At 45.3% G+C, this 27,500-nt stretch overlaps 1 protein-coding gene across 2 annotated transcripts in view; it reads left to right on the top strand.

The window, feature by feature from the left end:
* The window catches only part of PHF20L1 (PHD finger protein 20 like 1), a 120,040-nt gene that overhangs the window by 62,642 nt on the left and 29,898 nt on the right, over nt 1–27,500 (top strand). Inside the window, exons 9-12 of one of the 2 annotated variants that reach the window (XM_078786517.1) lie at nt 22,755–22,892; nt 23,123–23,179; nt 23,284–23,367; nt 24,020–24,195. In XM_078786517.1, coding sequence (XP_078642643.1) covers nt 22,755–22,892; nt 23,123–23,179; nt 23,284–23,367; nt 24,020–24,195 — 455 coding nt within the window. Of the gene's footprint in view, nt 1–22,754; nt 22,893–23,122; nt 23,180–23,283; nt 23,377–24,019; nt 24,196–27,500 lie in introns of both variants that reach the window. The other variant, XM_068130412.2, reaches the window with a different exon arrangement.

The following is a 27,500-nucleotide window of genomic DNA, read 5'->3' as shown; positions in this document are numbered from 1 at the left end:
GAACCGCTCAAATCGAGTTCCACTAATTAAGACTGCACGGACCACGTGGTACTCAATCCGCGGCGTACTCAAACCACACGTGGCTCGTGCGAGGCCTGCTTCCTCGCTTCCAGGGTGGCGCAGGGAATTAGGTACGAGTGAGAATTGGTCCCGAGACCCTACTCTGCATTTGTCCGGAAGGGACGTATCAAGCTTCGGTTCCGCCAAGCCCAGAAAGAACAAGGGGATTAATCCCCCCTTGGTAAGGGGAAGAAGGGCGGCGTAGAACCGTAACAATATATATATATATATATATATATATATATATATATATATATATATTATATACAGACTTGGCATTTAACATGGAATATTTTTTTTCCTTGACTTGGGTTTACTTTCTTAACTCAGTATATCAATCTAGTGAGTTTCTTTTACACTTTGGTGATTTCTTTGTTAAAAGAACCATGTCACTGATTGTCTGTCGCAGCAAGAAGTCAACAACAGGATTATATCACAGGTTGCGTGGCAAAATGTACGGACAGGTGCATTTGATGATTGGCTTCACAGTCGGGTATACAAGGGTTGTTGCGTTCTGTATTAGTGGAAAACAACTGCTGCACGTCTCCAAAAGTTATTGCCGCTTCCTCTGGAGATGGTCCATTAACTCGACAATGCTGTTTGTCATGGAGTGGTGGCTTTACGAAATTACGGCATGAAACAGCGTGCTATTGCTCGGCAGTATGGCATCACTCAAGGTCATGTGTCAAAGATCCTGAAACGAAATGCTCAGAGGGGTTTCCCTACTCCAATACCGAGGCCAGGACGTCCCCGCAGAACCACAAGGAGGGATGATCGCCAGCTGCACCGGTTAGTCCGCAATGGCCGTACCAAGTCAGCTAATCGGCTTAGGGCTGAGTGGCAGCAACTGACAAATGTGCCTGTTTCCAGAAGGCTAGTCAACCAATGACTGGTTCAAGCAGGCTATCGTGCCAGGCGTCCCCTGAGAAAGCCACGCCTGACCAGACAACACCGCCAGCGCCGATTGCAGTGGGCCAGAGAGCACCGTCAATGGCAGCCAGGACACTGGAATCACGTGATCTTCAGTGACGAGTCTAGATTTCTGGTCTATCGTCAAGATGGCCGCGTCCGAGTGCGCAGACAAGTGCATGAAGCCTACAACAAAGATTGTATAGTACCAAGAGTCCAAGCTGGAGGTGGTGGGGTGACCGTTTGGGCTGCTTTTCATGCAGGGGGCAAAACTGACCTGGTTGTTCTGAATGGAAACCTGAACCAGTTCAAGCACAGGGCCATTCTGGAAGAAACATTGCTTCCATTTGCTCATGCAGCCTTTTGAGGAAACTTTGTCTTCCAAGATGTCAATGCACGGCCTCATCGTGCTCGCATGATCCAACACTTTCTTGCTGACCGTGGTGTAGAGCATATGGAGTGGCCTGCCATGTCCCCGGATATGAATCCGATAGAGAACTTGTGGGCAGAATTAATGCGTCAAATCGACCACTTGGACCAGCAGCCGACCTCTGTGCCTAAACTGCAGCAGGCTGTTGTCACTGCATGGCAAGCGATTCCTGTCCAAACCTTGGCAAATCTCGTGAACAGCATGCCTCAATGTGTACGTGCTCTCCTGAATGCTTGTGGGGGTTACACGAAGTACTGAACTGTAATTTTACTGTCTGTTATCCCAGTCGTAATTTAACTTTTGTTTTTGTTAAAAAAAAATTTGGCTAATGTGCAAAATACAGAGATACTTCTGGAAAACGTACAGAAGTTTAACACAGTACTGTCCATGAATTGAGTTCGATATCAGTTTACATCACTTTCAAGGATCAATTTATTTGTTTCGAAATGTCAAATGTGGTTTTTGTTTCTTTTAAAGGTCACATTAACAAAATCTAGAATAATTTCAACATAATTCCAATGAACTTTTGGTTCTAAGACATCTTGAAAAGTAAGTTCACCCCCACAAAAAAAATATTCCATATTAAATGCCAAGTCTGTATATGTATATATTGTTGCGGATATGAGGATTGCATTTTTTTGATTGTGTGTATTGTATTGTGGTAAATTGATGAACATTGTTTGGATATGGCCCCTCCTGCCTCCGGAGTTGTGTAAAGATAAAAAGGGCGTCTCGGTAGTTAATTCCATGAAACACCACATTGAAGGACCCGATAAAACCCTTGTTCAGTAGCTTATATCTTATTATGTGTTTTAGAGTAAGGCCTTGTCTTCCATTAGAATAATACTCCATTGCACCGAATCAATTAAGAATAGCTCCCCTTCAATACTTCCATTTCCCAGCCAAACTCTCCATCTGTGGGTAAAGCAGTTCACAAGCGTGGGGTGCACGCCCTCTCAATTCGCTGCTGTAGTGAATATGTGCTCCGTGCTCTGTTTGAACAGGAGGGGCGGGGTCGCCAGGGAGAGGCAAGCCCAGGGCGCGCCACGAAGGGCGGGGCTGTGCAGCCCCATGCCCAAATAAGGAAACAAGCCCGTGCTTCGCCACGAGGGGCGTGCCGTCGGCGCGATGCCCAAATAAGGAGACAAGCCCGTGGGATTACCATACAAGGTCACGAAACAGAGCACGGGGGAGGAGGGCGGTAGCGAAACCGAAGGGGGCGTGTCAGACCCGCGCTGAAGGTTTAGAGAAAAGGGTGCGACGATCGCGGGGGACAAGATACACGAGAGATACGGCAGAGGAGTGCAGCCCCGTTTCAACCAGCCGCGTGAAGCCCTGACGGTGTGCGCTGTAAAGCCGAATACAAGGCGCTGCCGGCTCCTCGCTTCCCGCCCGGAGTGGACCTGCTCGCGGTGCCCTGTGATCCCACCTGCTCATCCTTTCCAGCCATTCCTGCCTGCAAGTTCCCCATTTGCGTACGTGAGTTTGTTTTGTTCGTGCTGTCCTGGGTAGTAACTAAGTCTGTATAAGCTAGTAATTTTCACTGTGTCACCTGCGTCTCATGTCCCCTGTAAATAATCGTGACTGCTCTTTTTGCTTATGTGTGTAAATGATAATAAACCCCGTTACTCTTCTGTACGTCTCCTTCTTCCTCTTTGCATTCGTCATCTTAGTCTTTTCCCGATTGAATAGCGGTGGCGCGATACGGCCAACGTTTGGGTGAATCGGGTTTAGTCAAGGAACAACTGTTCCGCCGCGGTTACCTCCGCTCGGTAAAAATAACATCTAATCCGCGGACCATAACAAATTGGTGTCGGGGAGTGAGATACGGACCCGAAGCGCGCTTAACGCGCTCAAAATTACGAGCTGCTGGAAATTTGTGTTGTAAAGCAAAACCCGAATTTTGAAATCGCGCCATGGCTGGTCAAGGCGACGGGATGCCGGTGGGAGAGATACAGATAGACGGGGTAGAATCGACCCAGGACCTCGGGGAAATGTATGTGGAGGAAAGGGTGGAGGAGAGTAAAGAAGGTGTGGTTGAGGGGGTATCAGGCGCACAAAATGGCGCTCTCGCGCACGTGGTTGAGGGGGCCACGGCCGCGGAACCAATGAGCGCGGTTCAAATGCAAGCCTTCATGGCCCAATTCATGGTGGAAATGCAGAAAAAAAACGACAGTATGGAACAAATGGAAGACAGAAGGAGGGCTGATAGTGAGAAAATGGAAAGCAGAATGATGAGAGCAATGAGGGACGAAGCGAGGGGTACCGTTGAGGGGTTAGACAAACAATTTGAGGGGTTAGACAACGGGATAAAAGAGGTAAAGAATGGGTTAACGGGGGTGGAAAATAGAATGGCTGCCCAGGAGAATCAGATAGAGGGGGTGAAAAATGGGTTAATGGGGTTAGAAAATAGGATGGAAGGCAAATTGCGGGAGATAGGGGAGCAATCCGCCCGATAAATTAAACAAATGGGAGAGCAGATAGAGGAGGTGAAAATCGGGGTAGAAACCAAACTGGATGCCCAGAGGGATGAATTGGGACAGATGAGGGCGGCATCTACAAAAGAGAGGGAGGAGATGAAAGAGGAGATACGACGAGGTGTAAGTGAGGAGGTCTCGGGGGTACGCGAGGAGGTAAAGCGAGGTGAAAAGCGTATGGAGAAAGAGGTGAGAAATAATACGGCTAGGTTACAGGGGGGAATAGAGGACCTGACGGAGGAGGTGGAACAGCTGACGGTGGGACAGACGGAGTTAGTGGAGCAGGTTCAAAGGAACACTGCGGTATTAGGAGGGTTGAAAGCGACACAAAGAGACATCAAGGACGACTTAATAGCGACACAGAGGCAATGTCAGATGGTACGTGAGGGACTGACAATGAGGTTGGACGAGGTGACAGAGGTAATGGAGACGAAGGACCGGCAGGTGAGGACGCACATAGAAACGGTCAAGGTAGCCTTAGAGGACGAGATAGAGGAGACGCCCCAGGAAATAAAAGAGGTGAAGCAAAAGATAAAGGAGGTGGAAGAGGGGGTGAGTGAAATTAAGAAGAGACGGACAGAAACTAAGAGAGAAATACAGGAGGAGGTGCTGGAGTATGTGCAAGGTCTATGTTCAAATCATGATGATGTGCTCACTAACCAAATAAAGAGTTTGCAGGTGGTGAAGGAGGTGCGGAGACGAGGTGCCAAGGTGAGTGGCGATATACGTGGAAATGTACATGATGTGAGGATAACTTCAGTCGGCCTGGGGGTTGATTTGGATCCGGGTGTTCGTGAGAGGCCGTTGGTGAAGTGTGCGACAGGTCTGGTGTGCGAAAGAGGTGTGCGAGAATGTCCGACTCTGGGGTGTGTGAGGAAAAAGTGCGCGCCGAGGAGTGAGTGTGCTGTCGAGAGTGAGTCGGTCGTAGCGCGTGTGCGAGGGAGCACATGGAAGCGCGTAGTGAGGAGTGTTACAGAGGATGTAACGGAAGCATGCACGCCTGTGGTGAGTGTTACGGAGGAAGTAACGAGAGAGTGTGCATGAGGAAAGGGTGCGCTGTCGAGAGTAAGGGTGAGTGCGCTGTCAAGAGTGGTGGTGAAAGTAGTGAGAGTGACACGGAGCGTGAGTTGGTTGTGACAGGTGAGAGAGGATGTACACCTGGAATGGAAGGATGCACACCTGGAATTGTAGAGCGTGTATGGGAATGCATGCTGGAATTAGTAGTGAGGCACGTGGTTGGGTGTGTGAGTGAGAGCACACCTGTGATTGTCACAGAGGAGGTGACCGAGGAGGGGGTGCGAAGAGGTGTGTTGGTGAGGTGTGCGAACAACGAGTGTGTGCAAAGGTGTGAGGTGGTCAGGTGTGTGACCAAGTCTGTGAGCGGAATGAGTGTACCTGGGTGTGGAAGAGAAGGTGCAATGACGAGGAGCATGGGAACAGCTGGATGTATGAGCAAGGAACGGGCTGCGGGGTGTAAGCATGCAGGTGAGGCATCGACGGTAACCGGGTTAGCGGTTAGAGCGACTTATAGCCGAATCGGGCCCTCGGTGCGTGCCGGGTTTCGCGTGCCGCGAGGACTAGCAGGGATCCGAACCACGGCGGGTTCGAAAGGACCGCCGTACGCGATCCACGCTGGGCATCGCTTTGAACGGCCGCGTCCGTGCTCCACTAGGCGGAGCGGGCAGCCCGATAGGAAGGGTTGTCATGGCGACCCCTTTTTGTTGAGACGTTCCGGCAGGTCGAGATCGGGCCATTGGACAGCTCTGTGCCGAGATGGTGCGTGGGATCTCGGCCCGGGTAAGCCCCCGTCCCTGCACCGAATGCGGGACGTATCCAGCCGCTGGCACCAAACAACCCGCATTCATTGCTCGGCTTTACGAAGCCGAGCTCTGGAAGTAAATTGGCGCACCGAGAGGCACTAGTAAGTAGACTGTGATGACGAAGATAGTGTTTTGGCCCCGAAATTAGAAAAACAAAATTTGATGATTGGCAAAGGATTGGCAGAGTGATGATTGGTAATGGTACAGTGATTGGCAGATGATTGGCAAATTTTTGATTTGTTGAAATTGGACGAGCAAAATTTATAGTAAGCGATGCCCCATGTGATGGGAGGGCCAATCCACCATCCCTCACACCAGGGGGGCAAAGGAGCACTAGTTTATGGGGTTTATGGCAGTGTAAGCTCGCCAAGGGAGGGTTTGGATAATGTGTAGGGTTCTAGAGATTGACATTAGGTAACGTTAAGATTAGTTCGTGACAATGACACCTGTAGTGGGGACGCAGGTAGATTAGTGTGGATGATAATGACGTGGGAGCGCAATAGTTTAAAGGGACGACTGGGAAACGCAAGTTCCAGAGGGGAGTAGTTAGAGGAGATGATGTGGTGTGTGTTTGTGGATTGAAAGTGTATGGTGAACAGGTGTGATTGCACAGGTGTGCAACTGAACAGGTGGATGGAGTAAATGGTTGTGTGGAAGACATGGAGTGTGGAATATATGGAGTCTTGGAATGGATGGTCGTGGAGTGAGTATGGTGGAAAATATGGAGTGGAGTGGATGGTGCGAAGGTGTGAATGGGGGAAGAGTGGACCCCCATCACGAATACCCGGGGCGGGTAGTGTAAGTGTTAGGTAGAGGGTATAGGTAAATTGTGGTTGGATATTGGCATCTGTGGTGCGGGTGGAAGAATGGTATTTGGATGGGTGCATTAGTGTTGTGGAAATGGCTGGGCGTGTCGCCTGTTAGTGTGTGTAGTTGGTTTGGGCACTCCACCACTGTGAGGATGTCGGCCAGGTGAGGCCGCCGGTGGGCTCTGGGAGCCGGTAGTTGTTGTGGATGGGGCCCAAGGATCCGGAGGACGGACCCGGGTAGCCCAGTGCCAGAGGGCACCAGGGGGTGACAGAGCCAGGAGGGGCCTTCCCCAATTAGATAGGTTAGGGTGAGGAGCTAGGTAAGCTCGGGTGGCAACTACAGTGGTGGAGGTGTGCAGGTGGGTAGACCTGCTGGGAGAGCTACACGTCTCAGCCCAGAAATTGTGCAAGGGCACCGGGAGATGAATCGGGGGAGTGAGACCCCAAATTGAGAAGCACCACAGTTTGGTCAATGGGAATTGGTTTTTAGAACCCATAGTGTCAGTTGGCCAATGGATTGGCAGGGAGAGACCCCGAGTAGAGTAAAGAGTGTTAAAGTCATTTAGAGGATAGTTAGGATTGAAGTCTCCTTGCACCATCTACATGCACTCACCTGAGATGACGTACCTCCACACCATGCCAGGTGGTTTTTATTATTTTTATTGATGCAAATGTTTGGAATGTGAGACGCATCATGACGTGGGTGTGACATTGTGCTTTGTGTTCCATCTCTTCCTCCTTATAAGGATTGATGATGAATTTGGTGATGGCAAATTTTGGATAGAGGGATTGTGGTGACGAATTTGGTGTAAGGGAAATATGGGGAAAACGTGACAGTAGTGACGAATTTGTAAATGTGTAGATTTTGTACATATGGGGTAAGGGCAATGGGTAGTGTAGGTGACAGGGGGGGGTGACGTACGGTAGGGACGAGCTTTCTCACTTCGCTCTCCGTACGCACTTCGCCTTGCATTGCCTTGTTTGATGTGTACCCTTGTGACCTTACCCCTCGCTCATCTGTCTCTTCCCCCTTTTGTCTCCCACATGACCTGTGCGCCATTGGGCGCCGAGGGGAGCGTGCGTGAGTCCGCCATTGTGCGCCCGGAACTCCCAGAACCAGCTGTCTGCATCGATGCACCACATTATGGACCACATGTCAGTGGCCGAGCACCACTTATGGACCCCATGGGTTGGGGCATGGCCCCTCTGCTGGAACCGGCCATGAGGGCCCGAAATCTTGTTGGCAGACCTTGGCCACAGGGCACCGATGCCCCACAGGTGAACCACACTAGTCGGCCCTGTGGGCCATAAATAAAATAAATAAAAGGGACACGTTGGGTGCAAGTTTGAATACAAATAGGCCGCCAGCAAAGGAAAAAGACAACATCTGGAAGAAAATAATAATAACCAGCAGGGGGAGCCGAAGAGCAAGAGACCCCCTGCAGGGTTAGGGGTTGTTGTTTTTATTTTCATGGACTATGGTGACTGCACCGATTGGTGCTTGAGGGTGTGTTGGTGCGTTTTGGGTGCTTTCATGGTGCATTGATGCAGAGCAGACTGTCTCCCCCCCAGAAAGAACAATTACAGGTCCTGGGTTGCGTTTTGTAAATAAAGTAGCGTCAATTGTAAATAATGCTCCCCACCGTCAGTGTGTAGTTTGAAGACCATTCCGCAATTCGGTTAACTGTGGGCGTGAGTCTGTTAGGCAGGGTGCAATGGAGCAGCGGGACACATTTATTTATGTTTTAAAACTGTCGCACTCAGGGTCAGGTTAAAAGTAGAGGGAACTACACCTACGTGTCACACTAAATTAAAGTTATAGGCCCGGGACGTGCCTAAGAGGAGGAGGGTGCAGTGTTGCGGATATGAGGATTGCATTTTTTTGATTGTGTGTATTGTATTGTGGTAAATTGATGAACATTGTTTGGATATGGCCTCTCCTGCCTCCGGAGTTGTGTAAAGATAAAAAGGGCGTCTCGGTAGTTAATTCCATGAAACACCACATTGAAGGACCCGATAAAACCCTTGTTCAGTAGCTTATATCTTATTATGTGTTTTAGAGTAAGGCCTTGTCTTCCATTAGAATAATACTCCATTGCACCGAATCAATTAAGAATAGCTCCCCTTCAATACTTCCATTTCCCAGCCAAACTCTCCATCTGTGGGTAAAGCAGTTCACAAGCGTGGGGTGCACGCCCTCTCAATTCGCTGCTATAGTGAATATGTGCTCCGTGCTCTGTTTGAACAGGAGGGGCGGGGTCGCCAGGGAGAGGCAAGCCCAGGGCGTGCCACAAAGGGCGGGGCTGTGCAGCCCCATGCCCAAATAAGGAAACAAGCCCGTGGTTCGCCACGAGGGGCGTGCCGTCGGCGCGATGCCCAAATAAGGAGACAAGCCCGTGGGATTACCATACAAGGTCACGAAACAGAGCACGGGGGAGGAGGGCGGTACTGAAACCGAAGGGGGCGTGTCAGACCCGCGCTGAAGGTTTAGAGAAAAGGGTGCGACGATCGCGGGGGACAAGCTACACGAGAGATACGGCAGAGGAGTGCAGCCCCGTTTCAACCAGCCGCGTGAAGCCCTGACGGTGTGCGCTGTAAAGCCGAATACAAGGCGCTGCCGGCTCCTCGCTTCCCGCCCGGAGTGGACCTGCTCGCGGTGCCCTGTGATCCCACTTGCTCATCCTTTCCAGCCATTCCTGCCTGCAAGTTCCCCATTTGCGTACGTGAGTTTGTTTTGTTCGTGCTGTCCTGGGTAGTAACTAAGTCTGTATAAGCTAGTAATTTTCACTGTGTCACCTGCGTCTCATGTCCCCTGTAAATAATCGTGACTGCTCTTTTTGCTTATGTGTGTAAATGATAATAAACCCCGTTACTCTTCTGTACGTCTCCTTCTTCCTCTTTGCATTCGTCGTCTTAGTCTTTTCCCGATTGAATAGCGGTGGCGCGATACGGCCAACGTTTGGGTGAATCGGGTTTAGTCGGGGAACAACTGTTCGGCCGCGGTTACCTCCGCTCGGTAAAAATAACATCTAATCCGTATATTGTTACGGATCCGGGGGACTGCATTCCCCTTACCCAGACAACACAGACAGCACAAACTCACGTACACAAATGGGAATTGCAGGCAGGAAATGGCGGGAGGGATGAGGTCCAGGCAGACGATAGGGCAGGAAGGTCCGGGTAAAATGCGTAGCAGAGAGGTCCGCTCCAGGTTCAGTGGCGAAAACCCGGTCGGCAGCGCGGTTTATGTTGCCGCTCTCTTGGCGATCCTAGCGCACCGACTCTTGCACCCCAACGATGCTCGTGTTCACAAAGCTGCTCGGTGCTCCTCTCTCATGAACCTCCTCCCGCGTCTCCTGTGGGGGCCTCGCGCCAAGGGTTTTATATCCACGCCCTTGGAACCCTCTCGAACCTACCAGACGTTTCTTGCCACGCCCTATCAAGCCATGCCCACCGAGCGCTGGTTGGTCATTAAGGGCTCTCTGGCTCCACCTTTGATGACGAGGTGGCATCACGTCCGTGCTCTGGCGGCTCCTCCCTCTTCTTCTCCGATCCTGGCCTCGTGGGCAATGGAGTTTTGGCGGTGTAATGCCAACGAAACAGCCCAACTGTCACTGGCATTTGGCAGAGGCGATTGGGGAAAATTGCAAGGGGAACGATCTTATTTGATTGATGCAACATAGAGTCAACGATTGGAAACACAGCCTTACCTGAAACACATACTAATGAAATAACTAAAGAGAGGTCCTAAAGTGTCCTACGTGTTGCTCGTGGACTAAGGTGCAATCTTTAATTAACAGCCAATTAAGGGGAAATGGACACAAGGGTCATTTATAAGGGAATTTACTACTAAATTTACATGTGAAGGTTCTAAAAACCGTAACAATATATTGGTATGCTGTGTGGAATTATTTTTGTACATTGAACTGTTGTGCGGATGGAAAGAGTCCTGATTTAGCAGAGGTCTGCTCGGAGGTTCGGAGGTTTAACGTGCAGAACCAGGAGATTGAAAAACATCATTTGTACTCTTTTCTGTTTGTGGTTTTAATGAAAGTCATCAGTATTAAAGGGGTCATTGGGTGGCAGTGGGGATACTGGATACTGTATGTAAAATTGTTCCCTTTGTGCAATATTTTTAGTTTGATGGGCTTTGTTGTACTATTGTTATTGTTTTTATCATTGTTTATTATTACCCTCGCCAGAGGAGAGGAAATTGCATTTGAGTCCGTTTGTTACTTGCCGGAAAAATTTTCCGGCAAGTATGTTGATCTGTTCGTTTGTTACTTGCCGGAAAAATTTTCCGGCAAGTATGTTGATCTGTTCGTTTGTTACTTGCCGGAAAAATTTTCCGGCAAGTATGTTGATCTGTTCGTTTGTTACTTGCCGGAAAAATTTTCCGGCAAGTATGTTGATCTGTTCGTTTGTTTGTCTGTCTGTCTGTTTGTCTGTCTGTTTGTCTGTCTGTTTGTCTGTTTGCAGCACTGCGTCTACACCGTTGCACGGAGAATCGCCAAACTTTGCACACATAATGGTCTTGCCCTCTAATATACTGTGCCTCAATGATGACGTCATCGGTGACGTGGTTCGGCCGCCATCTTGGAAAAACCGAATAAATTTGCACCTCTATATCTCCGAAAGTACTGAACAGAAAAAATTGAGACATGGCTCATTGTAAAGAACTCTCCATGGGGAATAAAATATGTTAATGATGACGTCATATGTCACGTGGTCGGCCGCCATCTTGGAAAAACGGCAAAAATTTGCACCACTATATCTCCAAAAGTGCTGAACAGAAAAAATTGAGACATGGCTCATTGTAAAGAACTCTCCATGGGGAATAAAATATGTTAATGATGACGTCATCAGTCACGTGGTCGGCCGCCATCTTGGAAAAACCGAAAAACTTAGCACCTCCATATCTCCGAAAGTGCTGAATAGAAAAAATTGAGACATGGCTCATTGTAAAGAACTCTCCATGGGGAACAAAATATGTTAATGATGATGTCATCGGTCACGTGGTTCGGCCGCCATCTTGGAAAAACCGAAAAACTCTGCACCTCCACATCTCCAAAAGTCCTGAATAGAAAAAATTGAGGTATGGCTCATTGTAAAGAACTCTCCATGGGGAATAAAATATGTTAATGATGACGTCATCGGTCACGTGGTTCGGCCGCCCTATTTGTCCTAAATGGCCGATAAAAAAGTACATTCCGGCAAGTCCTCGGTCTCTGACCGATTTTTCATCTGTCTGTTTGTCTGTCTGTTTGCAGCACTGCGTCTACACCGTTGCACGGAGAATCGCCAAACTTTGCACACATATTGGTCTTGCCCTGGAATAGACTGTGCCCAATTGATGATTTGTTACTTGCCGGAAATTTTTTTCCGGCAAGTATGTTGATCTGTTCGTTTGTTTGTCTGTCTGTCTGTTTGTCTGTCTGTTTGTCTGTCTGTTTGTCTGTTTGCAGCACTGCGTCTACACCGTTGCACGGAGAATCGCCAAACTTTGCACACATAATGGTCTTGCCCTCTAATATACTGTGCCTCAATGATGACGTCATCGGTGACGTGGTTCGGCCGCCATCTTGGAAAAACCGAATAAATTTGCACCTCTATATCTCCGAAAGTACTGAACAGAAAAAATTGAGACATGGCTCCTTGGAAAGAACTCTCCATGCGGAATAAAATATGTAAATGATGACGTCATCAGTCACGTGGTTCGGTCGCCATCTTGGAAAAACGGCAAAAAGGTTGCGCCACTATATCTCCAAAAGTGCTGAACAGAAAAAATTGAGACATGGCTCATTGGAAAGAACTCTCCATGGGGAATAAAATATGTAAATGATGACGTCATCAGTCACGTGGTTCGGTCGCCATCTTGGAAAAACGGCAAAACGTTGCGCCACTATATCTCCAAAAGTGCTGAACAGAAAAAATTGAGACATGGCTCATTGGAAAGAACTCTCCATGGGGAATAAAATATGTTAATGATGCCATCATATGTCACGTGGTCGGCCGCCATCTTGGAAAAACGGCAAAACTTTGCACCACTATATCTCCAAAAGTGCTGAACAGAAATAATTGAGACATGGCTCATTGTAAAGAACTCTCCATGGGGAATAAAATATGTTAATGATGACGTCATCAGTCACGTGGTCGGCCGCCATCTTGGAAAAACGGCAAAACTTTGCACCACAAAATCTCCAAAAGTGCTGAACAGAAAAAATTGAGACATGGCTCATTGTAAAGAACTCTCCATGGGGAATAAAATATGTTAATGATGACGCCATCGGTCACGTGGTTCGGCCGCCATCTTGGAAAAATGGGAAAACTTTGCACCACTATATCTCCAAAAGTGCAGAATGGAAAAAATTGCGACATGGCTCATTGTAAAGAACTCTCAATGGGGAATAAAATATGTTAATGATGACGTCATATGTCACGTGGTTCGGCCGCCATCTTGGAAAAACCGAAAAATTGTGCACCTCCATATCTCTGAAAGTGCTGAATAGAAAAAATTGAGACATGGCTCATTGTAAAGAACTCTCCATGGGGAATAAAATATGTTAATGATGACATCATAGGTCACGTGGTTCGGCTGCCATCTTGGAAAAACCGAAAAACGTAGCACCTCCATATCTCCAAAAGTGCTGAATAGAAAAAGTTGAGACATGGCTCTTTGTAAAGAACTCTCCATGGGGAATAATATATGTTAATGATGACGTCATCTATCACGTGGTTCGGACGCCATATTTGTCTTAAATGGCCGATAAAAGAGTACATTCCGGCAAGTCCTCGGTCTCTGACCGATTTTTCATTTGTCTGTCTGTCTGTTTGTCTGTCTGTTTGTCTGTCTGTTTGTCTGTTTGCAGCACTGCGTCTACACCGTTGCACGGAGAATCGCCAAACTTTGCACACATAATGGTCTTGCCCTCTAATATACTGTGCCCCAATGATGACGTCATCGGTGACGTGGTTCGGCCGCCATCTTGGAAAAACCGAATAAATTTGCACCTCTATATCTCCGAAAGTACTGAACAGAAAAAATTGAGACATGGCTCATTGTAAAGAACTCAACATGGGGAATAAAATATGTAAATGATGACGTCATCAGTCACGTGGTTCGGTCGCCATCTTGGAAAAACGGCAAATCGTTGCGCCACTATATCTCCAAAAGTGCTGAACAGAAAAAATTGAGACATGGCTCATTGGAAAGAACTCTCCATGGGGAATAAAATATGTTAATGATGACGTCATATGTCACGTGGTCGGCCGCCATCTTGGAAAAACGGCAAAACTTTGCACCACTATATCTCCAAAAGTGCTGAACAGAAATAATTGAGACATGGCTCATTGTAAAGAACTCTCCATGGGGAATAAAATATGTTAATGATGACGTCATCAGTCACGTGGTCGGCCGCCATCTTGGAAAAACGGCAAAACTTTGCACCACAAAATCTCCAAAAGTGCTGAACAGAAAAAATTGAGACATGGCTCATTGTAAAGAACTCCCCATGGGGAATAAAATATGTTAATGATGACGCCATCGGTCACGTGGTTCGGCCGCCATCTTGGAAAAATGGGAAAACTTTGCACCACTATATCTCCAAAAGTGCAGAATGGAAAAAATTGAGACATGGCTCATTGTAAAGAACTCTCAATGGGGAATAAAATATGTTAATGATGACGTCATATGTCACGTGGTTCGGCCGCCATCTTGGAAAAACCGAAAAATTGTGCACCTCCATATCTCTGAAAGTGCTGAATAGAAAAAATTGAGACATGGCTCATTGTAAAGAACTCTCCATGGGGAACAAAATATGTTAATGATGACATCATAGGTCACGTGGTTCGGCTGCCATCTTGGAAAAACCGAAAAACGTAGCACCTCCATATCTCCAAAAGTGCTGAATAGAAAAAGTTGAGACATGGCTCTTTGTGAAGAACTCTCCATGGGGAATAATATATGTTAATGATGACGTCATCTATCACGTGGTTCGGACGCCATATTTGTCTTAAATGGCCGATAAAAGAGTACATTCCGGCAAGTCCTCGGTCTCTGACCGATTTTTCATTTGTCTGTCTGTCTGTTTGTCTGTCTGTTTGTCTGTCTGTTTGTCTGTTTGCAGCACTGCGTCTACACCGTTGCACGGAGAATCGCCAAACTTTGCACACATAATGGTCTTGCCCTCTAATATACTGTGCCTCAATGATGACGTCATCAGTGACGTGGTTCGGCCGCCATCTTGGAAAAACCGAATAAATTTGCACCTCTATATCTCCGAAAGTACTGAACAGAAAAAATTGAGACATGGCTCATTGTAAAGAACTCTCCATGGGGAATAAAATATGTTAATGATGACGTCATATGTCACGTGGTCGGCCGCCATCTTGGAAAAACGGCAAAAATTTGCACCACTATATCTCCAAAAGTGCTGAACAGAAAAAATTGAGACATGGCTCATTGTAAAGAACTCTCCATGGGGAATAAAATATGTAAATGATGACGTCATCAGTCACGTGGTTCGGTCGCCATCTTGGAAAAACGGCAAATCGTTGCGCCACTATATCTCCAAAAGTGCTGAACAGAAAAAATTGAGACATGGCTCATTGGAAAGAACTCTCCATGGGGAATAAAATATGTTAATGATGACGTCATATGTCACGTGGTCGGCCGCCATCTTGGAAAAACGGCAAAACTTTGCACCACTATATCTCCAAAAGTGCTGAACAGAATAATTGAGACATGGCTCATTGTAAAGAACTCTCCATGGGGAATAAAATATGTTAATGATGACGTCATCAGTCACGTGGTCGGCCGCCATCTTGGAAAAACGGCAAAACTTTGCACCACAAAATCTCCAAAAGTGCTGAACAGAAAAAATTGAGACATGGCTCATTGTAAAGAACTCTCCATGGGGAATAAAATATGTTAATGATGACGCCATCGGTCACGTGGTTCGGCCGCCATCTTGGAAAAATGGGAAAACTTTGCACCACTATATCTCCAAAAGTGCAGAATGGAAAAAATTGAGACATGGCTCATTGTAAAGAACTCTCAATGGGGAATAAAATATGTTAATGATGACGTCATATGTCACGTGGTTCGGCCGCCATCTTGGAAAAACCGAAAAATTGTGCACCTCCATATCTCTGAAAGTGCTGAATAGAAAAAATTGAGACATGGCTCATTGTAAAGAACTCTCCATGGGGAATAAAATATGTTAATGATGACATCATAGGTCACGTGGTTCGGCTGCCATCTTGGAAAAACCGAAAAACGTAGCACCTCCATATCTCCAAAAGTGCTGAATAGAAAAAGTTGAGACATGGCTCTTTGTGAAGAACTCTCCATGGGGAATAATATATGTTAATGATGACGTCATCTATCACGTGGTTCGGACGCCATATTTGTCTTAAATGGCCGATAAAAGAGTACATTCCGGCAAGTCCTCGGTCTCTGACCGATTTTTCATTTGTTACTTGCCGGAAAAAATTTTTCCGGCAAGTATGTTGATCTGTTCGTTTGTCTGTTTGTCTGTTTGTCTGTTTGTCTGTTTGTCTGTTTGTCTGTTTGCAGCACTACGTCTACACCGTTGCACGTAGAATCGCCAAACTTGGCACACATATTGGTCTTGCCCTCTAATATACTGTGCCCAAATGATGACGTCATCAGTCACGTGGTTCGGCCGCCATCTTGGAAAAACCGAAAAATTTTGCACCTCGATATCTCAAAGTGCTGAACAGAAAAAATTTAGCCATGGCTCATTGTAAAGAACTCTCCATTGGGAATAAAACATGTTAATGATGACGTCATAGGTCACGTGGTTCGGCCGCCATCTTGGAAAAACGGCAAAACTTTGCACCACTATATCTCCAAAAGTGCTGAACAGAAAAAATTGAGACATGGCTCTTTGTAAAGAACTCTCCATGGGGAATAAAATATGTTAATGATGATGTCATCAGTCACGTGGTTCGGCCGCCATCTTGGAAAAACCGAAAAACTCTGCACCTCCACATCTCCAAAAGTCCTGAATAGAAAAAATTGAGGTATGGCTCATTGTAAAGAACTCTCCATGGGGAATAAAATATGTTAATGATGACGTCATATGTCACGTGGTCGGCCGCCATCTTGGAAAAACGGCAAAAATTTGCACCACTATATCTCCAAAAGTGCTGAACAGAAAAAATTGAGACATGGCTCATTGTAAAGAACTCTCCATGGGGAATAAAATATGTTAATGATGACGTCATCAGTCACGTGGTCGGCCGCCATCTCGGAAAAACCGAAAAACTTAGCACCTCCATATCTCCGAAAGTGCTGAATAGAAAAAATTGAGACATGGCTCATTGTAAAGAACTCTCCATGGGGAACAAAATATGTTAATGATGATGTCATCGGTCACGTGGTTCGGCCGCCATCTTGGAAAAACCGAAAAACTCTGCACCTCCACATCTCCAAAAGTCCTGAAGAGAAAAAATTGAGGTATGGCTCATTGTAAAGAACTCTCCATGGGGAATAAAATATGTTAATGATGACGTCATCGGTCACGTGGTTCGGCCGCCATATTTGTCCTAAATGGCCGATAAAAAAGTACAATCCGGCAAGTCCTCGGTCTCTGACCGATTTTTCATCTGTTTGTCTGTTTGTCTGTTTGTCTGTTTGCAGCACTGCGTCTACACCGTTGCACGTAGAATCGCCAAACTTGGCACACATATTGGTCTTGCCCTCTAATATACTGTGCCCAAATGATGACGTCATCGGTCACGTGGTTCGGCCGCCATCTTGGAAAAACCGAAAAAATTTGCACCTCGATATCTCAAAGTGCTGAACAGAAAAAATTGAGACATGGCTCATTGTGAAGAACTCTCCATGGGGAATAAAACATGTTAATGATGACGTCATCAGTCACGTGGTTCGGCCGCCATCTTGGAAAAACCGAAAAAATTTGCACCTCCATATCTCCAAAAGTACTGAACAGAAAAAATTGAGACATGGCTCATTGTAAAGAACTCTCCATGGGGAATGAAATATGTTAATGATGACGTCATAGGTCACGAGATTCGGCCGCCATCTTGGAAAAACGGCAAAAAAATTGCACCGCTATATCTCCAAAAGTACTGAACAGAAAAAATTGAGACATGGCTCATTGTAAAGAACTCTCCATGGGGAATAAAATATCTTAATGATGACGTCATATGTCACGTGGTCGGCCGCCATCTTGGAAAAACGGGAAAACTTTGAACCACTATATCTCCAAAAGTGCAGAATGGAAAAAATTGAGAGATGGCTCATTGTAAAGAACTCTCCATGGGGAATAAAATATGTTAATGATGACGTCATGTATCACGTAGTTCGGCCGCCATATTTGTTCTAAATGGCCGATAAAAAAGTACATTCCGGCAAGTCCTCGGTCTCTGACCGATATTTCATCTGTCTGTCTGTTTGTCTGTCTGTTTGTCTGTCTGTTTGTCTGTTTGCAGCACTGCGTCTACACCGTTGCACGGAGAATCGCCAAACTTTGCACACATAATGGTCTTGCCCTCTAATATACTGTGCCTCAATGATGACGTCATCAGTGACGTGGTTCGGCCGCCATCTTGGATAAACCGAATAAATTTGCACCTCTATATCTCCGAAAGTACTGAACAGAAAAAATTGAGACATGGCTCATTGTAAAGAACTCTCCATGGGGAATAAAATATGTTAATGATGACGTCATATGTCACGTGGTCGGCCGCCATCTTGGAAAAACGGCAAAAATTTGCACCACTATATCTCCAAAAGTGCTGAACAGAAAAAATTGAGACATGGCTCATTGTAAAGAACTCTCCATGGGGAATAAAATATGTAAATGATGACGTCATCAGTCACGTGGTTCGGTCGCCATCTTGGAAAAACGGCAAATCGTTGCGCCACTATATCTCCAAAAGTGCTGAACAGAAAAAATTGAGACATGGCTCATTGGAAAGAACTCTCCATGGGGAATAAAATATGTTAATGATGACGTCATATGTCACGTGGTCGGCCGCCATCTTGGAAAAACGGCAAAACTTTGCACCACTATATCTCCAAAAGTGCTGAACAGAATAATTGAGACATGGCTCATTGTAAAGAACTCTCCATGGGGAATAAAATATGTTAATGATGACGTCATCAGTCACGTGGTCGGCCGCCATCTTGGAAAAACGGCAAAACTTTGCACCACAAAATCTCCAAAAGTGCTGAACAGAAAAAATTGAGACATGGCTCATTGTAAAGAACTCTCCATGGGGAATAAAATATGTTAATGATGACGCCATCGGTCACGTGGTTCGGCCGCCATCTTGGAAAAATGGGAAAACTTTGCACCTCAACATCTCCGAAAGTGCTGAAATGAAAAAATTGAGACATGGCTCATTGTAAAGAACTCTCCATGGGGAATAAAATATGTTAATGATGACGTCATATGTCACGTGGTCGGCCGCCATCTTGGAAAAACGGCAAAACTTTGTTCCACTGTATCTCCAAAAGTGCTGAACAGATAAAATTGAGACATGGCTCATTGTAAAGAACTCTCCATGGGGAATAAAACATGTTAATGATGACGTCATCGGTCAAGTGCTTCTGCCGCCATATTTGTCTTAAATGGCCGATAAAAGAGTACATTCCGGCAAGTCCTCGGTCTCTGACCGATTTTTCATTTGTCTGTTTGTCTGTTTGTCTGTTTGTCTGTTTGTCTGTTTGCAGCACTGCGTCTACACCGTTGCACGGAGAATCGCCAAACTTTGCACACATAATGGTCTTGCCCTCTAATATACTGTGCCTCAATGATGACGTCATCGGTGACGTGGTTCGGCCGCCATCTTGGAAAAACCGAATAAATTTGCACCTCTATATCTCCGAAAGTACTGAACAGAAAAAATTGAGACATGGCTCATTGTAAAGAACTCTCCATGGGGAATAAAATATGTTAATGATGACGTCATATGTCACGTGGTCGGCCGCCATCTTGGAAAAACGGCAAAAATTTGCACCACTATATCTCCAAAAGTGCTGAACAGAAAAAATTGAGACATGGCTCATTGTAAAGAACTCTCCATGGGGCATAAAATATGTTAATGATGACGTCATCAGTCACGTGGTCGGCCGCCATCTTGGAAAAACCGAAAAACTTAGCACCTCCATATCTCCGAAAGTGCTGAATAGAAAAAATTGAGACATGGCTCATTGTAAAGAACTCTCCATGGGGAACAAAATATGTTAATGATGATGTCATCGGTCACGTGGTTCGGCCGCCATCTTGGAAAAACCGAAAAACTCTGCACCTCCACATCTCCAAAAGTCCTGAATAGAAAAAATTGAGGTATGGCTCATTGTAAAGAACTCTCCATGGGGAATAAAATATGTTAATTATGACGTCATCGGTCACGTGGTTCGGCCGCCCTATTTGTCCTAAATGGCCGATAAAAAAGTACATTCCGGCAAGTCCTCGGTCTCTGACCGATTTTTCATTTGTCTGTTTGTTACTTGCCGGAAAAGATTTCGGCAAGTATGTTGATCGGTTGGTTTGTTCGTCATGTTAATGATGACGTCATCGGTCACGTGGTTCGACCGCCATATTTGTCCGAAATGGCCGATAAAAAAGTACATTCCGGCAAGTCCTCGGTCTCTGACCGATTTTTCATGTTTGTCTGTCTGTTTGCAGCACTACGTATACACCGTTGCACGTAAAATCGCCAAACTTTGCACACGTATTTGTCTTGCCCTGGAATATACTGTGCCCAATTGATGACGTCATCAGTCACGTGGTTTGGCCGCCATCTTGGAAAAACCGAAAGACTTTGCACCTCTATATCTCCGAAAATGCTGAGCAGAAAAAATTGAGACATGGCTCATTGTAAAGAACTCTCCATGGGGAATAAAATATGTGAATCATGATGTCATAGGTCACATGGTTCGGCCGCCATCTTGGAAAAACCGAAAAACTTTGCACCTCCATATCTCCGAAAGTGCTGAATAGAAAAAATTGAAGCATGGCTCATTGTGAAGAACTCTCCATGGGGAATAAAATGTGTTAATCATGATGTCATAGGTCACATGGTTCGGCCGCCATCTTGGAAAAACCGAAAAACTTTGCACCTCCATATCTCCGAAAGTACTGAATAGAAAAAATTGAGACATGGCTCATTGTAAAGAACTCTCCATGGGGAATAAAATATGTTGATGATGATGTCATCGGTCACGTGGTTCAGCCACCATTTGGAAAAACCGAAAAACTTTGCACCTCCATATCTCCGAAAGTGCCGAATAGAAAAAATTGAGACATGGCTCATTGTAAAGAACTCTCCATGGGGAATAAAATATGTTAATGATGACGTCATCGGTCACGTGGTTCGGCCGCCATATTTGTCCAAAATGTCCGATAAAAAAGTACATTCCGGCAAGTCCTCGGTCTGACCGATTTTTCATTTGTTTGTTTGTCTGTTTGTCCGCACCAAATAAATATGATTTTCTCTGCAACCGTTGGTCCGATTGACAGGAAATTTTCACCATGGGTGCAACTACACCTGTTTAATTTTTTAATGATAATTATGACGTCATAGGTCACGTGGTTCGGCCGCCATCTTGGAAAATCGAAAAACTTTGCACCTCTATATCTCGGAAAGCACTGAATAGGAAAAATTGAGACGTGGCTCATTGTAAAGAACTCTCCATGGGGAATAAAATATGTTAATGATGATGTCATAGGTGCCTCCATTATGATGTCATAATTCGACAAGTACAAAACTTCATCCGATTAAGATGAAATTTCTTGAGCATAATCTAGGAATAAATTAGTTTAGAAAAAAAATAATTATGACGTCATCGGTCACGTGGTTCGGCCGCCATAATTGTTTTAACACAAAAGCCTTAACAACCACTGAAAATACATTCTGGCGAGGGTTTGCAATCTCTTTTGCTCTTTTCTTGTCTTAATTGCATTTGGAAACTAGAATGGCCCTCGGTACAGCGATACCTTCTCCAGGCTGAACAGATTACATTTTGTATTCCCCTGAAAGGTAGTACCAAACTCATCCACCAAGTTTTTGTCATAACTTGTCCAAAACATTTTGAGATATGGTGCTATATATCGTTTTTGACCCATCTCTCAATGGTGAAGAATGACTTAAAAAAAAAAAAAAAAAAAATCTCGGACCCTTACCAAAATCTAATCAATTTGTCCTTGCCACACTCCCAACCTGTTCACCAAATTTCGTCCGAATCCATCCACAACTTTTTGAGATATCCTGCTCACATACAGACAAAGAGACAAATAAGGGTGAAAACACAATATTCCTCCACCTTTGGTGACAGAGGTAAAGTATTGTGCAATATTCTATCTTATCCAAAGATTGTGAGCTTTGTTTGACAGTGCAATTTTACTTTAAAAAAAAACAAATAAAGCCTTTCAATTTCATTTCCATGACCAGTCCATAGAAAGTAGTTATTTGTTATTATGAGATTCCACTGTATATGTAGATTTAATTATCCTTTTAGTACTAAGAAGCGTGAAATATATCTGCCAGAGTCATTTGAACTGTTACCTCGGTAGGGCACACACGATAAATTTGCCAACATGAGATAAGAGATTGAGATAAAGTGGTCCCCTGCAAACTCGAGGAGGTGTAATTGCCTCCCGTTTGTCCATTTATTGCAGCATTCCATCTCCACCTGTGCTCATTGTCTGCAGAAACGCAAGTGAAACTTTATCTTCTCTGGTTGCAAATTGAAACCTCAAGCACAACAATTCCTGGGCACAGTGCTGCATTCGACTGCTTTTCCGATTGCCCAGCAAAATGCCAACCGAAAGTTAGCCACGTGATGAACCGCAGTTTGGCTGAAAAAATTAATTTATTTTTGTTTTGAATTTAAAAAATTAAGTTGAAATTTATTTTGCTATTGCAAAAGCTAAAAGGTGAGCTATTGCTGGCACTCTGGATAATTTTATTTTAATATTCCTGCCCTAACCTACAGGGGGAATTACATCAGCGGCACAGTTGCTCCCCTAGGAAATTATGTCACCAGCAGCTATGTGCTACATACAATAGAAGAACACTTTGTGGTTATGCAAAACATGTCTTGTTGAAGATTTAGTATTTTTGTTTAAATCTATTTGCTTAATCTTGATCTATTTGCCCATAATTTATTTAATGAATGCTTTCTTTTTTTGCTTCATCCCTCCCACTCTGTTTACTTATTTATCTGTAAAACTGTTTGCAACTTTGCAAGCATCTTCGTGTGATTCACCGGATGGGAATACTGTTCCAACGGCGTTACAACCAACCAGTTCTGTCCCAACAACGAGGTCTGGCTTTGGTTCTACATCTGAGCTTTGCGGAGATCCACCGGCACAGCTCCAGCTTCCAAGTAAGTCTAGTTTTGCCATTGAATTTTTCTAGTGATGAGCAAAAGTTTTCATAGAGGAGGTGAAGGAACGATTGAAAAAGATAATGGCAGTGCACGTAAGATGAAAGTGATTTAAGATGAGAGATTAGGGACAGATAATGTGAAATAATATTTGGTCCAGCAATAATAAATTGTGTGCAGAGCAGTTTGAGCATGTTCTTTTTGTGGTCATTGTATGTATGTTATTTTAGGCTCAGACACCACGAAGAAAGCAGAGGAGGTGCCTTCAGAGCAAAGGATCGTTCCGGGTAACACACTTGCTTTTATGAATGATGTCCATCCCCTGATTGTCTAGTTAAAACTAATTTGAATTGCCATTTAATAATGTCTACCTATTTTATTGTAAATGCAGGTAAAAGAAAAGAGCGAGAGAAATGTTCGAGCAAGGAAAAGGAGTTTGCGAAATTGAAAAAGAAGAAGAAAAAGAAGAAGAGGGGTAGGAGAGGTATTTGGAGAAAACTCAAATTAATTGATTAATGTATGGAGTGTGTGTTTGTGTTAGACTATTAGAGGGATTCGTTAATACGGACCGCTCCGAGCCGGAAGTCAGGGACCTCCATGGATACCGAAACAATGTTTAAAGTTACTGTGTTCTTTACCATTTATGTTCCCCAAAGGATCACCTAATTAATAACCGAAACTGGCTGTGTTAGCATGGAAAGGCAAAAAGCAGGAATGCATTTCTTATAATTAGAAGGGATTATTCACAATGGAATATGAGTAATAAGGAAATTTTCGGATAAAATTTGGTGGACGGGTTGGATGTGTGACAAGGACCAATTGATTAGATTTTGGTTCAGGACCGGATACAGATGCGGCCTATCGGTGGGATACAAAATGTAAACTGATCAGCCTGGTGAAGGCAAGCACTCTACCGAGTGCCGTTCTAGTTTCTTCTTGAAATTGTTAGCACTTTGCGGCCTTCAACATCAAGCACTCTATGGATGGACTAAACTGGTAAAGTATTTCTGGGCAGTACCAAAATGTTATTTTGCTGCTGCTGCATTATAACTGGTGTGCATATTGTTCAACACCCTGTTTTGTTTCTCTGCTTCATTGACCATCGGTATGGTGCTTATTGTCATTAGACAGTTTGGATGGTGGCTCGACCAATGATTCTGGTGAGAGTGAAGTCCTGAGGGTTGATGCTGCAAACGTGGAAGCCGAGTCATCTGCGGAGGATGACGGATCGGGAGGTGCTGGGGGAAGTGAGGTTGTCCGCTGCTCGTGTGGAATCAATGAGGAGACTGGATTCATGATTCAGGTTCTCATCGCAACACTAAACATGGAATGTGCTCTCGGGAGGTTGAGGGAGTATGACTGGTTGGCGATGGTGATTAATCCTACAAGTAACGCAATGTTATGTTGCAAGTTGGGTTCTCGTAGGAGAAGTGGTCGATTTAAGCTTTGCATTGCATAATGCACAGAACGTTAATTTATTATTTATAACTAGCCGAAACCCGTGGAACATCCACGGAAGGGAGGATGTGGTGTATGGATAGAGTGTACCATTATGGATGGCATAGGGGATTTGCTTGTCCAAGTAAGAGTTAGGAAGAAAGATGAGAATGAAGAGTGCGTATATGAACAACGATCGCCGACACCGGCACAAATGCATGCTCTGGATTGTCCACTCAGTGGACGGCTTGCTTTCACCTTCGACTGTCCAATCAGCGGACGGCTTGCTTCGCCTTCGCCCAGCAGACGCCAATACAATGGCGTCGTAAGAGGGCGTCGTATCGGCAGTTAATCGGATGCTTTTGGGCCCCAACGTCGGCTAATTCAGATTTTTCGAGTATGGCTGTACGTGATAAACATAGAGCGCGGTTCGTAGATCGTAAATCCATTAGTGCCGTGGGCATCGGATCACTGGGTGCGGCGTAAAAGGGATAACAAAGTCGAGTCCTTACGCTATTATTATATAGATGTTCCAACGCACAGGGTTTTAATTTGTAGTACGATTTAAGATTTTAATTTGCAGTCGGAATTCTATTGAACTCTTTCATATTGAATATCTGTCTGTCTGTAGAATTGTACGAATGCAAATGGTCGTTAACGGCTCTTCGTTCTGGGAAGGGGAAATGGTTTTCATACACTAAGTAGCTCAATGGTGTTCCATCCAGTTGTGTAAGTTTTTTGTTTTTCTCTCTCCTTTTCAAACTATATTGTCACGCACCTCCTTGAGGTGGTTTACAGTCACTCAATGGACGTACAGGTACAAAAAAAATGGAAACGCCAATGTAAAGTCACTTAATAGGGTTTTGGGCCACCACATGCAGACAGTACGGCCTGTATGCATTGTGGCAGAGACCATGAGCATGTGGAATTCTGCAAGAGGGATGTGGCACCATTCTTTTACAAGAAAGGCAATCGACTCACCTATTTGATGGAGGTGGACAACACTTTCTCAGGTGTCGTTCCAGAATATCTCATAAATGCATGGGTGAAACTCCTTCCGTATATACGGAAATCCTTTTTTTTGTAATGACCCTGGTGTTAGCTTAGCGGTTGGGGTGCCAGCTTGGGATCCAAGGATCCTGAGTTCGAATCCTGGTCGATCACTGAATTAACACCAGCGGGGTTGACTCAGCCTGTCATCCTTCCGTGGTCGGCAAATCGAGTTCCAGCTTGCTGGGATGAATGATCCCGGTGTTTACCCCGGTTTAGAATAGGTACACCGTATCCCTGCTCATCTTAAGAGGTGACTAAGGGTTGGCGTCAGGAAGGGCATCCGGCCATAAAAACTGCCTCAAAAAGGGAATCATGAAGTCATGGGGCCCGTAAGGCTAACCCCTGCTTTAGCGGGGAAAAATGGCCTCAAAACGATCATTCATTCATTCATTCAATGGCCCATACAGAGGTTTCCGTATTTGTGTCGTCAGAAAAACATGCCGCAATTATAGGGAATTGATGTGCTGTTCTGATTCCGATATGCTGAGTTGTTTATTACACCATTTCTTCTGGATGCTAAGACATCATGACCACGATTTTGTGAATTACTCCCATAGTGGTTTTATTTATGAGGTATTTTTGTGGAGGTTAGCCAGGTACAAAAGCTTGCAAGAGCATTACCGTGATCAGACGTCAGCCAGCCAAGCGAACGTCTGTCGATGTCAGTAAATATGGAAATAGTGTCCATTGTTGGATTTTCCCATCGCTGTTTCCTCCTATGAACTTCATGGAAAATTTGCAAACCTGATAATGATTGAATGATTTGCAGGTGAAATCAGCTGATAACGATCAGATGACTGTAAAGGAATTCTGGAACGCCTTTACAATAAGGGATGTTCTATGTAATGCTGAGTGTTGGGGGGAAGTCACCCGTTCCTGTATGGATGGTGTAATCGGGAAACTTTGCCCTACATTTGTTCATGGCTTTAAGGGTTTCAACGAGAATAATGATGTGTTGAAAACAGGACTTGATCCAGTACTTTCCCTTATTATTGAGCTGCGTGAGTTGAGCAGGGAAAGTTTCAGCTGCCTTGTGGTCTGCTGAGGTATGCTCGCCTGTGAGCTTTACATTATGGAGACCGTACTGCCTCTTGAAGCGGTGAAACCATCCCATGCTGGCTTGGAAGGCACTGGGGTCACTCATACCCATATCGTTCGTACACACATCGCTTGTGTTTGCAGTACCACCCACACTAGCAAGATGATGGTTCATCCACTTTGTCTTCTCACGAATCAGAGGTCCACTTAAATGCACGTTTCTCTTGGCATTGTCCTCTACCCCACACATTTAATGCCTTTGTCATTGTCGATGTGGACGTTCCTGCCTGAGTAACCATTTTGATGCTTAGGGATCATTATCCGCAACACTTCCGTGAATGCGTTAGCCGCAACACTTCCGTGAATCGCCTTCTCGTTCTTCTTTATGTAGCACTCGTCAGTCGACTCGTTTGATGTTGATGCCATCGTTCCTGCCCACAGAGGCCATAGTTCCTGCCCACAGAGGCCATACTCTCACCTCTTGATAGCCAATCGAGTTGCTCCACTTTCTGGCTCTGGCTCATGACTTTTTTCTGCCTCTTGGGAGTAGACACATCTCCTGCGCTACTCGTATGCTTAGGACCCATGATTGAACAATGTGCCCAAAAGTATACGAGCATGAGGAATCGCAGCAGGTCAAGGCAGCGGGATGAACAATGAGTGCAAAAATAATGAGTCCCAGTACATGCTACACACAAGTAGCCATGCAAGGGTCGTGGGTAGAGGAGGAGGGGTGGGAAGTGCGACCATTGGTGGTGGGAATGGTCTCTGCGTACATGGTAGTGGGGGATGGTTTGTGTGTGGCTCATGGACGATGGTTTTAGAACTGTGTGTATGTGCACGGCTGGTGGGAAATGGACAGTTAGAGCTGCTTTGTGTTTGTACGTGGCTCTTGGAAGATGGTTAGGTGGGAAAAAAATGTTTGCACCCACAAAAAAACGTGAATTCGCAAAGCACAGGGCAGTGAATGTAGAAGCAAGTTGCATTATGGTAACCACGAATACGCGGGGTCTATAAATGGCGAAATCGCGAATGTCGGCATTTCACGGTACTGTATTAGCCAATTCTGCATTATTTAAA

This window comes from Myxine glutinosa, chromosome 11 (genome assembly GCF_964187855.1).
Source record: "Myxine glutinosa chromosome 11, kmMyxGlut1.1, whole genome shotgun sequence".
Lineage (NCBI taxonomy): Eukaryota > Metazoa > Chordata > Myxini > Myxiniformes > Myxinidae > Myxine > Myxine glutinosa.
The sequence above is the reverse complement of the archived record's forward strand: the minus strand, read 5'-3'. Positions and strand labels throughout refer to the sequence as shown.